Source organism: Squalius cephalus (assembly GCF_949319135.1).
Source record: "Squalius cephalus genome assembly, chromosome: 14".
NCBI lineage: Eukaryota > Metazoa > Chordata > Actinopteri > Cypriniformes > Leuciscidae > Squalius > Squalius cephalus.
In genome coordinates this window covers 29940241-29954608 of record NC_137135.1, presented here as the reverse complement: position 1 = coordinate 29954608, position 14368 = coordinate 29940241, and the positions used below count along the sequence as shown (strand labels likewise).

Below are 14368 nucleotides of genomic sequence, written 5' to 3'. Positions count from 1 at the left end.
AAAGTATTTTATAGTGTGTAGTATGAATGGACGTAGCCTACTTTATTTGCCATGCTGTCATGTGTGACCTTCCAGCGTCAGTTGTGTCGCTTTACTGCCATTCATAAATCCTCTCCCGTGGTCCCGTGCAAGTATAGCCTATAGGCTAGTAAGTCATCCAGGTACTTTTTGCCTACTCTTTTATGAGTAGCCTACTGTGAATTCGGGCATAGCCTGTAGACATCTTTGGTCACATACTGTTTTTTGCCTACTATAGGCCTAGTAGGGAAATATCCGATTTTGGATGCAGCCGTTGTTGCAAGAGGGGACGTTATTTTACTTAAAGATAAAGATAAAAAGATGAAAAAATAATAATGATGAATTAAAAAATAAATAAAAATAATGATGTGCAGAGATAAATCTAATTTATAATAAATACGGCAATGTTCAGAATTTTTATTTCATTGAGACTTTAACAGTAGGCACTAGGTTTTGAGACACAACCACTAAAAAGAGAGAAGAACCCTGACACAAATCCTCATATTTTGTAAGACTGTTTCGTAATGCCCTTTCCTCTCTGTTATTCTCTGCTTCCAGCATTTAACACAACATTTCCGCAAACTGATGCTGTGCGTAGACGTCAGGACAGATAGAGGGAGTGAGAAAGAGGACATTTTGTAAAGAGAGAGAGAGAGAGAGAGAGAGAGAGAGAGAGAGAGAGAGAGAGAGAGAGAGAGGAGGTGGAGACACACACATACCTATACAAGTGTTCAGTATTGAAATACAGGCCTTCCCGGTCATACTCAATATATCTTTCATTCTCGTCAGGATTATTATCGCTCGAACAGCTGGGATTCCGTGGGTCCATTTTAACGGCTCATTTTGTTCGTTTCCGTTTCGGTCTCTTCGGGTTTCTGTTGGATCTTTAGTGTCTGGCTAGCGAGCACAGCTAACCGCAGCTAGCCGGATCAATCTCCTCTTTCCTCGGCCTCGGGAGCCCAGTACACTCACAGAATGGCATTAAAACGAATTCACAAGGTAAAATATTATATTTTATGTTAATAATTTTAAATTCACTGCCCAAACCCTTTGGTTTTTCGCTGGATATGTTATAGAAAGATAGCCTATGTTAACAAATGCTATGAGGATAGCAGGCTTGGCTATGAATGTAGGCTGTTTTTATTTGAATATGTTTAGTATTAGTATTATTATTATTAGTATTATTATTAATATGTTGTTTATTGTATTATTTTACCTCAAAAAGGAATGCCGACGTTTTTTATCTATCTATCTATCTATCTATCTATCTATCTATCTATCTATCTATCTATCTATCTATCTATCTATCTAACGTTATCTGTTAATTAATTCATTACATGTAATACCCATAAAAACAGGTGCCACATTGTAATGGGTAAAGCTAAAATAACTATACACGACATTCCTCATATTACTGATTAAAAACAGAGGAAATACTGGAATCAGATTTTAGAAGGTGGATGAGGGGGATTCATTTTATGTGGATGTGTTTCCTCTGTGAGTCACATCCAGGTAAACACAACCTTATGGGATTCCTCATGTTTGAACTCATGGTGTTGGTTCAGGCGAATAATATTTATGAATCATCTCAGCCACAGAAGTGCTGGTTGGGACAGGATATGCATTACTGATTTTGAGTAAATCCTATGGGCATATAATGCTGACTTGTTAGTTCTTTGGGTTGTTCTCATCTCTTTTAATACTGATGTTCTTTTGTTTTGGTAAATGCAACAAGAACTTTACGTCATTGCTAGAAGTGCTTCCTGGAAAGCTACTATGAGCACATAATACTCCAATCGGAAATATCCGGCCCATACCAGCATGAAGTAGTTGCACAATAGTTGTTGAACTTTGTGAAAGGATCATTTTCACCTGTTTCGCTGACTTTGAGAGCTTCTATGAATTAGACTGACACAGCAGATTGTTTGCAGGCGGACGGCCAAATACTGAGTTGGTCCCACTTTCTGTGGCTTGTTGTACCCATATCAATCAGTTTTCAGGGCTTTGGGTTGTTTAATATGGAAATTAAAAGTATGGCAGATATTGAAAGATGAGCTGAGAATTTTGGAACAGCAAATGCCAAGTGGGCACACAGACGACTGGTTGAAAATACCAGCAACGTGTAGACCTATCTCTAGTGGGAGGGCTGGTTTATTCCCCACACCCTCATCTGAAGTATGCAGACGTAAAAATAGCTGCTACTGTTAATGCTGATGTTCACACTGTCCTATATTGGTTGGCTGAATTGGTGTCGTACATTGACTCTCGTAAACACACTCTTCCTCCACACATGTCATCCAGGCAGCTTTAAGGATGACAATTTTTGTTGATCTGGCATTAGTCTGTCAATTACAATAAGCTGAAATGTTATTTACACAGATTGGCCTTGATTTAACTCTGTCAACTTTATTTTTCTCGTGTGGCTTGTGACTGACTTTTTAGTTTCTAGTTTAGACTGGTTAAGTTCCTCAATAGTACCTCAGATATGGATCTAAGTGAATCTCAGATCCATGTTTGATTATTTTGCTTCTCGCAGCAAAGTTCATACAGCCATTTTTGTTATTGAATTCAGAATACATTTTCTAATTATATTCTTATTTTTATATTATAATTAATAATACAGTGTTTAATGTAGCCTATATGTTGCAGTCTAATGATTATTTTTTTTATTGTCAAAAAGTATAAATAAATTTGGTTCTTCAAATTGGTTGTAGGAGGACAATAATTAGGTATCATGATACCGGTAAAAAACGAAACAAAAAAAACAATATCAGTCTGTGGTTTTAATTTTTACCCATAATCTTTCAGGTCTGAGCAACTGATGTTCTCATAGGCATTTGTATGTTCGTCAACTGGTTTTGTATTCAGAGATGTGCAACCTGTCAACAGTATTATGAACTAAACCGTGAGTCTACCTGTATTTGTTTTGATGTTTCCATCTCAGACATTCTCATCATCAAAGAAAGCTATGACCTCTACTTCCTGTATGGTCACATGTTCACACGCACAGGCAAGCGCTGCCAGAGGGTTGCCTGCACTTCGCATACATGAATTCTCAGAAACCTGCTATTTTCTCAGAAGTGGTTTATATAGTCACTGTATTTTCCCATACAGAGAGACCGAAAGATCTAGAACGGTAGTTATTTCCTTGTTGTCTAAATGCCTAGGTGTGGCCAGAGATCAGAAGACTAGTTTATTATGCCAACATTCTTCATTATTACTTAAACCAGTGCAAGTGTTATACGCCTTATGAGAGGTGTGAATCTTTACTTGCCACAGGATAAAATTCGATTGTATAACTATTCTCGATCTTTTCCTCCAATTCTTTTATTATTTATTACTGTATTAATAATCACAATATAGTTATTTTTTGTTATTTTATCTTTATTGAAAATAACAGCAAAGATGCAAATAACACAGAACAAACACAATATAAGAAACAAATTAAATTAACAGTGCTTTACTTTTTTCATTTTACATCCTTTTAACTGAAGGATTCAGGAAAGACATAATACAGAAATCAAATAATCAAATTTAAAAATCACTGCATAGTCTTTAGTCTATTAATTAGGCCTACAAATAAATGGATTATTATTAAAGCTATGAAAGTTATTCGGTCAAGAGCAGTGAGTGATTCCCTCTTTTCTTTTGGTGCTTGATTAACATTGAGTAGCAGGTTCATTTTATTATGCACGGATTTAATATAATGTTACACACCAGACCCCCCCCCCCCCCCCCCAAACTGTTTTGGTTTCGCTTAAAACATAACCGACAATGTTTCTGTGAGTACTCGCCAAGACAGATATTTTGAAATAATACTGTGTGTGTCTGACCATTCTAGCGCAAATATTCCACTAAAGAGAACTGAATTCAGGATCGCATGCTGTCTGAGAAGCGTCTTTTTGTGAGCGCTCTTGTGTAACGCATGGAATTCTTTTTCGTGGCTTATTGCGCTTAACTCTGTTTGGCATCAAGCACATCCTGCACTTTATTTTCATATTCATGCATGTTCTTTTCATAAAAACCGAAAGAACATAGGCTAAGCATACACATCTTTTTTATTAACATAATTGTTATAGGCCAATTTAATTACATTTTTCAAAAATCGGTTCTTTTGTTTTTATGCATGGATGCAGAAATGTTCACAGCATCGCGATGCATCATAAAAACTATTCTACTCCACAGCTAGGCCTACACACCTCATTGTGAACACTTTGACCCTATTTCACCTAGAAATCTAGCCAAAGCAGAAACATTGAAATCTGTGCTACCTGAAGATCTTGATCAAGTGCTGATATTGTAGGGAGTTGATTGGACAATATTGGTTTATTTTGGCCTATGACAATCTTAACATGATTGTTAAGATTAGGCTATTTTGGTATATTTTTGGTTTTGATGCAATAATAATAAATTATAACTAAAGCAATTGTACTACAATAATATAATCTAGGCTACATGATGCTAATATGCATTTATTTTTAATTTATTATTAAAATAATGCTTATATACTACTAATAATAACATTCAATGTTTGGATCAAAAATACAGTAAATATTGTGAAATAGTATTCAAATTTGATTCTTTGATTAATAACTTCAAAAGAACATTTATTTGAAATATAAGTCTTTTAAAATATTCTAAAATGTCTTTATAAGCACATTTCATAAGTTACTTTGTGAATATCTTTTCTGGATAGAAGGCTATTCTTTAAAGCCCCTCTCAAAATAGTACAAGTAAAAGTGTTAGCCTATTTAAAAAAAAAAGATGAAGTTTGTTGAGAGAGTGTGAACTTGAATTTTGTTTCCCAACATTATAAATCTAAGAACCAACTGCAGAATGTTTGAAATGTTTATTGGGGCAGCATGAACTAGCCATTAGATCAGCTCTTACTGTAGAGGCTTCCAAAATCGTGATCAGACACTGTACCATTGATAGAATGTATATTTGGTTGTTGTGTGGCAAAAGAACTTCAATTGGTTTGACTTTATAATAACCCGTAAAGAAATGAAAAGGCTGATTTCTTTAATATCGTGTCATAAAGTCTGGTCACCGTGATTTTTGCCAAGTAAGACATGGTCCTGGATCAACATATTTTGCTGATCCTGGAGCAACATTCCTGTCCAAAAATGTAGTCCTATCCCTATCCCTACCCTTAAACCTAACCCATTACTTATCCATAAAATCAGAGGGAAATGAATAACACTAATGTAGAAGCACCTAACCCTGTTTGCAAGCCTAAACTTGACATAAACTGTAAACTTGTCCCTCAAATCTGATTGGTTGATTGAAATGTACTTGGTGAAATCACATTTACTCATAAAGTATATTAACTAGGTACAAGGGGATACGTCACAACAGACTTCTCTGACATATTTTGAGACTAAAATCAAAACGGTTTGAAGTGATCCCTAGATTTTTTTTTATGAATTTGCTGACGTTTGTGGTTTTTAGGTGACTGTGAGGAAACCAAAAGAACATTTTGCTCAATCAACTTCTGATGTTCTTTGTAAAGTTACATTAAGAAGACATCATGACTGTCATTTCCTGCCTGTTTTTTTCAAGAGTTGAGAAAGCTGTCAGTATTCACATCAGTAAAGGGTGAGAGCATGTGAAATTAAAGGATAATCTGTCCACTGTTCCCATCTTATCCTGATGACACATGAGTCTCCGCTCTGATTGTTCTCCGGGGTCAACAGTTTGGGCCTCTGGGACAGAAGAGCGCATAGTTGTGACAGTTTATTAATTACGTGTGATCTGTCTGGAAGAGGAATGCATCTGGATTAAAATGAAAGGACTGAAGTCTACAGTTTCCTACAGATACATCTTAGATTTCAGCTGTTTAAATGGCTAAATGTGAATTATAATAGAACCAGATAACTGACACAATGACTGATAATGTACTTGGAATCAAAACCCGATTGCTTATCCAGTATATTAAAAGAGACGATCAATCAGAGCATGGTACATTATAACTGGTATCATGTCTGTCTTGTCCTGATAGTGGCATAAGACTCTTGTTGTAAAAACTAAATTATTACTTCCTTGATTGTGATGACTGAACGTTTGAACAGACTGTCTTGTATATTGCTTAATTGCTTCAAACCAAGTAGGTTATTGGTTACTCAAGAAGATTTTCCATTTTACACACAGCCCTACTGTGTATAAGAGAAAAATTGACATTTTTTGACACGTTCCATGTAGACTCTAATATGAGGTTTTAAAGCTGCATGTATAAGACTTATGAAAGAATTAGAACATTGTTAAAATAATTTAAGATTCAGTATACAGTAGCATGTCACAGGACATGTTACCTTCCAAAAGTCAACTAGCTTTATATAATTCTATCAATAATTTGTATAATTATGTAAAATATGAGCATTTTTTATCATGAGTGACATGAAACATGGGAGCAATGGAAAAAGTATTTTTCATTTTGCCGTTTTACCTCAGGAATGAAATGAATGGAAACTGTATTGATGGATGAAAGATGACATAGTTGATGAGATACCCAGAATTAGGAAGAAAATAAAAGATCCTGTCCAATACTGATGCATCCTCTCTGTCTTTAGGAGCTGACTGATCTGGGCCGGGACCCCCCAGCGCAGTGCTCAGCAGGGCCGGTTGGAGATGACCGTGAGTGATTTCGCTGTTTGTTTTCATTACCTGTATCCGAGCACATCACAGAGCTCACCGTAATGAGATGTTTCTTGCTCTTTATTTGCAGTGTTTCACTGGCAAGCAACAATTATGGGACCTGTAAGTGGATATATGTCCTTATTTGCATATGCATGTTAATGATGGATTGTGGCATTTATTTGCATGCAGTGTCTGGACTGTTATAACACTGAATTCACTAAAGGAGTCACGGAAATCGTGTAACATTGTTCTTGTTGTTTTTTCTTTTTCTTTACAGAATGACAGTCCATATCAAGGGGGTGTGTTTTTCTTGACAATTCATTTTCCTACAGACTACCCTTTCAAACCACCTAAGGCAAGAATCAAGTATTTAAACAACCTTCAGGTTTAATCTGTCTGTAAAGAGTAAATTTGAATAAGATTGTCAAGGTTGTTTTTGTTTTTTCTAAAGCCAAGCTCAGACTACAGGAGTTTCAAGCCGATTTACCCCTCCTGACATTCAGAGAAAAATCGCGTTCAGGGCATTAGTCGGTTCCAATGTTCGGCCCTGATTATCTGGTAATGTGAGGCGTTTGCGGACATGTTGGGCCGCCCCGACAATATCAAACATGTTTGATATTTAGGATTTTAAATTGGGATGATTATGACTATGATTATGTCACTACTTCCACAATAGCTAATGAGAGACAAGTCTACAAGGAGAGAGGAGCAACGGGACTTTTGAAATGGTGACCGCGAAACAAAAAACAGCTGTAAGGGGTCAGGTGGACAATGGAGATGGAGGAACGGCTGGACGAAATATGGCAACAACACGACTAACTTTATAAAGTCTCCTCATATAATGTCTACAGCATGTTGCCGCAACACAGTATCCATTTTGTTTACATCCTCTTCCCCGTGAGATCACGTGAGGTGCTAAAGCTGGCATGATAATCTTAAGAATATCTTGTAGTCTGTGATGCACCATGATTTTTAAATCTTGTAGTGTGCGCAGGTTTGAGATTTGAAAGAAGAAAATCTGCAAAGATTCTCCTTTTGTGTGTGATGCAACCAGAATTCACAATCGGTTAAGATTTAAAAACTCCTGCAGTCTGAGCCCAGCTTTAGCAGTATTTTGCACATAGTCAGGTTCCATGAGAGAAACCTGCTGATCTACAGTAAAATATCAATTGGTTTGAAATGTATGCGGTCTGACCGTCTGTTTCACCCTCTTATTTGCAGGTTGCTTTCACCACAAGAATTTATCACCCAAATATTAACAGTAATGGCAGCATCTGTTTGGATATTCTAAGGTCACAGTGGTCTCCTGCGTTAACTATCTCTAAAGGTGAGCCAATTAAAATCAACAGAGAACAAAATCACTAACCCTTAACATAAAACCTTTTTCTTAAGAATCATTTAATTGGATAGCCAATATATGCACTGATATTGTTTATGCCATGTGCCAACCTCTCTCTTCTTTCTGTTGCAGTTCTATTGTCCATCTGCTCACTGTTATGTGATCCAAACCCAGATGATCCATTAGTGCCAGAGATAGCACGTATCTATAAAACAGACAATGAAAAGTAAGTGCATTTGTTTGTCTTGAGCCTTATAAATAAATCCAGGCTGTTTGTTCTTTAGAGATCAATAGAAAATAATAGAGATGCCTTTAAGATAGGGGTGTGATAAGATCTTGTACCACAAGGTCTCGCGATATGAAAAGCTGTCTCACGATATCAGGATGACGGAATTGAGTTTGTGGCAAAACCTTTTACAGTGCTTGCATACAGAGCTGTACCCGCCATTGAGGTCCGGACCTCTTCATTCTTCTGAAGTGTATATAATAAAGGTTGTAAAATAATTGTCTAATATCAACTTTACTTTGGTACTGCAAAGATATCACACAACACCAAGATAACCAACCTTCTCATCTGAGCTGCCTCAGCGGTCTAACACCGCTCGCCTATGTCAAAATGTTTGAGATGACCAATCAAATCAATGTAGGCGGCCTTTATGTTCACAAAAGCGGCTCAGTGCAAATCACTGCTTCAGTTAAAGGAGAACTCCGGTCAATTTTAACATTGAGCTAATTTTTTTGTACATTTGGAGTGCTGTCAATACAGAGAACAACGACAAAAATCGGTGTTGCCTACACCGAGTTATTCTATTTTTAAAATTTGCACCCTGTTGACTTCAATAGGGCAAGTAGTAAGCCTGCTTTTTAGCCTCTTAACATCCTTTAAGTGTCATTACAAGTGCACAGAAAATGTGAGTGATTCCTTCCGAGTGAACACGAGTGAGTCTGACTGCAGTAGATGTTAGAGATATTAATAAAAACGAAGTTAATTCAGCCAGCGCTCAACCTTTGTTTACATCCTATTTTCGGTGGAAGGCCATAGTAATCGATTGTCGAGTTCACGCGCGTGATCATTGGTAACTAAACCTATGCGCGTGAACTCGACAATCGATTACTATGGCCTTCCACCGAAAACAGAATGTAAACAAAGGTATGAGCGCTGGCTGAATTAACTTCGTTTTTATTAATATCTCTAACATCTACTGCAGTCAGATCCACCCGTGTTCACTCGGAAGGAATCACTCACATTTTCTGTGCACTTGTAATGACACTTAAAGGATGTTAAGAGGCTAAAAAGCAGGCTTACTACTTGCCCTATTGAAGTCAACAGGGTGCAAATTTTAAAAATAGAATAACTCGGTGTAGGCAACACCGATTTTTGTCGTTGTTCTCTGTATTGACAGCACTCCAAATGTACACAAAAATGAGCTCAATGTTAAAATTGACCGGAGTTCTCCTTTAACGGTCATAGCGAGATAAGAGTAGCTTAACTGAACATTTCATATTTGACAGCTGTTTTACAATAACTGGTAAAGAACTGACAAGTAATCAAGGATGCAAAATAATAAACTTTTGTCTAATTTTGATTTTGATTATAATTTTGATTAAAATGTAATAAAAAAAAAAAAAAATATATATATATATATATATATATATATATATATATATATTTTACACGATTAATGTAATTCGTAACTTTCGACGAGACAAGAAATATTAACATTATTATCAAGTCGTTTTCCCCCAACTCAACTATCAAGCTAAAACTTTGGGACCTCTGTATTTACACCACAACCCTCTGGTGTTTATAAAAGATGATAATAGTTAAAACATTACAAAATGCAGCTGCATTATTTAGGATTTTGTTACTTTCAGTCGAATAAAAGAGTATTATATTTCGGCATTTCTTTAAAAAAAAAGTGTTAAAATATTGTCTCGTCTTGTTCTTGTGGAACCAATATCGTGTATAAACTCGTGAGCTAAGTGTATCGTCATTCACACCCCTACTTTTAGTGTGAATAGTTTGATGTCTCCTTTCAGGTATAATAAACTAGCCAGGGAATGGACAGAGAAATATGCCATGTTATAGGTGTTAAGGTGAGCAAGGTATCGTGGGAGAGTGTTTTTGTTTGAGCATGAAAAAGGCTTACTAATCTCTGGACGTCACCATGTTGCAGAATTGTTGGTCACCACTAGTAGGTGTTCATACTACTGGATGCTCTAATGTTATTGATGGTGTTAAAATCGTATTACATGTTTCAAATTTTTGGTTCAGTAAGATTTTTTTTAAAGAAATTAACTTTTATTAAGCAAGGACGCTTTCTAAATTGATCAAAAGTGACAGTAAAGACATTTATAATTTATAACCCCTCAATATATATATATTTTTAAATAAATGTTCTTTTGAGCTCTCTACTCATCAGAGAATGCTGAAAAATGTGCAGCAAATCAACATAGAATTATTTCTGAAGGATCATGTGACACTGAAGACTGAAGGAATGATGCTGAAAATTCAGCTTTGATAGCACAGGAATAAATTACATTTTAAAATATATTCAAATAGAAAACAGTTAAATTATAGTCTTAAATCTTAAATTATAGTAATATTTCAAAATATGACAGTTTTTACTGAAATTTTCATCAAATAAATGCAGCCTTGGTGAGCACAAGAGAATTCAGACCCCAAACTTTTGTATGGCTGGTAAAAATGTCTTTTCAGTTTTTGAAAATGAATTAGTTTTCTTGCTACTGAAATTATTAACATTATGCATGGGGAATGTTTGCATATTGATTTGTTATATTATGTAGTGTGTGTGTGCGCACATACATATACAGTGTGTGTGTGTGTGTGTGTATATATATATATATATATATATATATATATATATACAGTGAGGAAAATAAGTATTTGAACACCCTGCTATTTTGCAAGTTATACTATATCATACAAATAAATAGTTAAAAAATCATATATTGTGATTTCTGGATTTTTTTTTTGTTTAGATTATGTCTCTCACAGTGGACATGCTCCTACGATGACAATTTCAGACCCCTCCATGATTTCTAAGAACTTGAAAAATAGCAGGGTGTTCAAATACTTATTTTCCTCACTGTATATATATATATATATATATATATATATATATATACATATATATATATATATATATATATATATATATATATATATATATATATATATATATATATACATATATATATATATACAGATTCACTTAGAATGTTGATGATTTCTGAAGTGTTTTTACATTTTTTATGCATTATTTTTTATGTATTATTTTGATTGATTTAATTCGTTTTCATTACTTATGGAAATAAATGATAAATTAGGCTATTTATATGACAAATTAAGCAGTTTTCACACAAACCAGCCAGTTGTTGTACATGTTTTAACTTTCAAAGGCCATGCATACAAAAATCAGATCTAAATATGTCTGGTTTTATCATAGGTTTGATGACAAAAGGTTCGGTTGAGGTAAACAGTTCAAGCTATAACTAGCATCACAGTAAATACTATAAGTAATGTTTAGAGTATAGTGTAAACATGGAGAAGATGCCACTGTGTTTGACCTTGAGCTGTTTCTGCACTCTGTGTGTTTATGTTGGCCAGTGCCGAGTTGGCAGACGGTCTGCTTACCCAGCATGTGTGACAGTGCCTCTGCGCCAATGCCACACTTCATCTCTCTTTCTTTCTCTTGCACAGGTACAACAGAATAGCTCGGGAATGGACTCAAAAGTACGCCATGTGATACCTGAGGAACATCAGACCAATCTGCAGTTTAGCTGGAAAAACTTTTTTTTTTTTTTTCTTCCCCTCAATGAATTGACAGTTTTCCATGTATTAAGACTATATCAGTTCTGCTTGTTTTTTTTTTTGTTGTTTTTTTAACCCCTTTCAACCTTCATTCACATGCTGTAAAAAAAAAAAAAGACCACAATATTGCAAAGATCACCAACTTTTATGTTCAGAAAAATGCTCGTGTCAAAGAAGCATGTTTTAACTACGAGCTCAGACCTTTTTTATTGAGATAAGAAAAGAAAAAAACATAACTAAGGTGAAACCATCGAACGCTTCTGACTCACGCCACTGGCTAGAGGTGCTATTTCAGAAAAAGAAACAACGATTCTGCAGGTGCCAGCGTACCTCAAAAAGTCGATCTTTTGCTCGGTTGGCCTTCATGTTTTTATATGCTTTTACAATAGCAATGAGAAGAACTATGGTCTGTGAAATATATTCTTGCTTATATCTGACTGTTTCTTACCAAATCAGTCTCGTCATTGTATCAGCAGTTACGGAAAATATATATTTTGCATGTTAATGGAACAGTTAAAGTAATTGGTCTGTGGTCTGCCAAAATTGAATATCTGCAGACGATGTTAAGCAAATACATGTCCACTTTTAGAGTCTGAGAACTTATTTTGTTACTCCTTTTCTCTCCTCTTTTTGATGTTTTTAGAATGGGGAGCTATTAGTTTGTCTATCCTCCTAAACACTGTTCTGTCCCTGCACTGAATATGTGATTGGAAGCTCTCAATGGATGCCCGATCAACTAATAGCTCCACTTAGCTGTTCATTTTGTTTGCTCAATAAAGTTGCTAAACTATCATTTTGTGTTTCCTTCTGCGGTATCACTGAGAGAAGTCTTTTTGAGAACTTTGCATATCTTCATAATTGCACTTTATTCATTTCACTGTATTCAAAATCTGGGACAATAATGTTACGTGAATGAACGGAATTGTATACTGTAGTTGTTTGACCATGTTGCTTGACCTATCGTCCAATTGAGATCTCTCAACAACTGCTGGACTATAATTAGTTCTCTGAAGGAGGGACCCCAGTTGTGAGGTGAATAGCAGCTAACCAACACCATTGAAGTTGTCATTGATGTATATGTGGATAGATGTAGAGGAGCGCCCATGTTCAAAAAGCACAATTGAGGTTTTTAAGACACTTAAAAAAAATAAAAACCTGCACAGGTCCAAATTACTTATTTTTGCTGCACTTAGATGGTTTAAAAGGCCTCCCTGGCGGTATTAAATATGCCCAAAACCTCTTTAAGGAAATGGGACCTGTAAACCATTTTAGACGCTTTGTTTTCATGTTCAAATACAGTAAATGAAAACAGGTTCTTCCACAAGTGGGCGCAAGAGGAAGTTTTTTTGAAAGCAAGACATGAACACGAGTTACGTCAGGGAATTTCCAGTAAGGAAGTCAAGCCGTCTATTCAAACGTCGCGTTATCTCGACATGATTTACTGTGATCATTCGCGACCGGCGATTAAAATCGATTGATCGATCGATGCGCCTTTTAACCTCAGTGGGACTTCTGCATATCCATGTCTAGCAGACGCAACACTCTTCCTGAATAAGGAGCCTGCCTTGAACTGACTTTCTATGAGCTTACATTAGTTGACTTCAGCGCAACATGGAGAAATAAGTTGTAACGAATAAGAAAACTTGACACGGAATCCCAGATCCCAGCTGTTTGATGTTGATCCTGAACCTCGAATATCTGTTAGGAAAGGTAAGCACCCTCGTAGATCCAGCCATGCTTGTTGTCTTTGAGTTGCCCATGTTGCCATCTAAAGGTTGTTGTGATACTTGTATCAAGTGCTGCTGAACTTCCTACTTTTGCCTCAGAGGCCAAATGCACATTTCAGCTATCAAGGACTTTTGATAAACTCGTTTGGGTGAGTACGAGCAACTCATGATGCACATTAATAACTTAATGTGTTTTTCATGGACGTTAGTCAGTTAGGCTACAAAGTTTGAGATAAGTGACTGTTATGTGTTGTGCTGACCGTGTGTCAAAATCTATCAATAAAGACAGTGGGCATCAAGGCGCATATGGGCATCAAGGCGCATTCAGTCCGAACATCCGGAGTTGGTTAGAATATAAGTTTTATTCGAATTTTAAATCTGATGTTCTAAACGCGCGAGATCTCTTTTGTTTTAAACGAGCGGGGATCTATTAGAGTCGACTCTAGTGTCATTCGGTGTTTGAGACGAGTAGTAGTGGTTGGGATTTTGATTCATTCTAAGAACGCCAATAATGTTTTGAAACGCCTCAAATAATTTGCTCACTGATTCGTTCAGTGACCGATTCACAACGCCAGTAGTAGGTGGCGACTGCGAGACAATTAGCTGCTAGAATTTTCTTTGCTGTGCTGTGAGTTATTCACTTGATATTTCCCTCAACCAAATCGCTACAAATGACAACAAAACAGATTAGCATTTTCATCCATCGCAACTTTTTTTGTTGAAAAAAGACAGAAAATAATCACTTGCCTGCATCACCTTAAAGGGATAGTTCACCCAAAAAGGACATTCTGTCATTACTCACCCTCATGACAT

The 14368-nt window shown here is 36.0% G+C and overlaps 2 protein-coding genes across 5 annotated transcripts in view; both read left to right on the top strand.

The window, feature by feature from the left end:
• The first annotated feature begins 616 nt into the window (after positions 1–616).
• Positions 617–12982, top strand: ube2d2l (ubiquitin-conjugating enzyme E2D 2, like). Of its 2 annotated transcripts, XM_079892956.1 has the most exons (8): positions 668–1017; positions 6588–6651; positions 6743–6774; positions 6932–7009; positions 7876–7981; positions 8126–8219; positions 10034–10090; positions 11718–12621. In XM_079892956.1, exons 1-7 carry the CDS (start codon positions 994–996, stop codon positions 10080–10082), a joined length of 447 nt encoding a protein of 148 aa, XP_079749082.1. In that variant the 5' UTR covers positions 668–993; the 3' UTR covers positions 10083–10090; positions 11718–12621. The 2 variants fall into 2 exon arrangements, with proteins under 2 accessions (XP_079749083.1, XP_079749082.1); XM_079892957.1 differs by lacking the exon at positions 10034–10090 and having other exon boundaries at positions 617–1017; positions 11718–12982.
• A 172-nt stretch (positions 12983–13154) lies between these two features.
• The window catches only part of nfkb1 (nuclear factor of kappa light polypeptide gene enhancer in B-cells 1), a 37691-nt gene continuing 36477 nt past the window's right edge, over positions 13155–14368 (top strand). For 2 of the 3 annotated variants that reach the window (XM_079892954.1, XM_079892952.1), the window contains exon 1: positions 13155–13538. The gene's annotated coding sequence lies outside the window, so the exon portion shown is untranslated. Of the gene's footprint in view, positions 13539–13594; positions 13705–14368 lie in introns of those variants that run through there. The other variant, XM_079892953.1, reaches the window with a different exon arrangement.

Coding starts and splice junctions, on each gene's coding strand:
- ube2d2l (XM_079892956.1), top strand. CDS start 994: ATGGCATTAAAACGAATTCACAAG. Junction 1,018..6,587: donor CATTAAAACGAATTCACAAG/GTAAAATATTAT, acceptor CTCTGTCTTTAG/GAGCTGACTGATCTGGGCCG. Junction 7,010..7,875: donor ACCCTTTCAAACCACCTAAG/GCAAGAATCAAG, acceptor TCTTATTTGCAG/GTTGCTTTCACCACAAGAAT.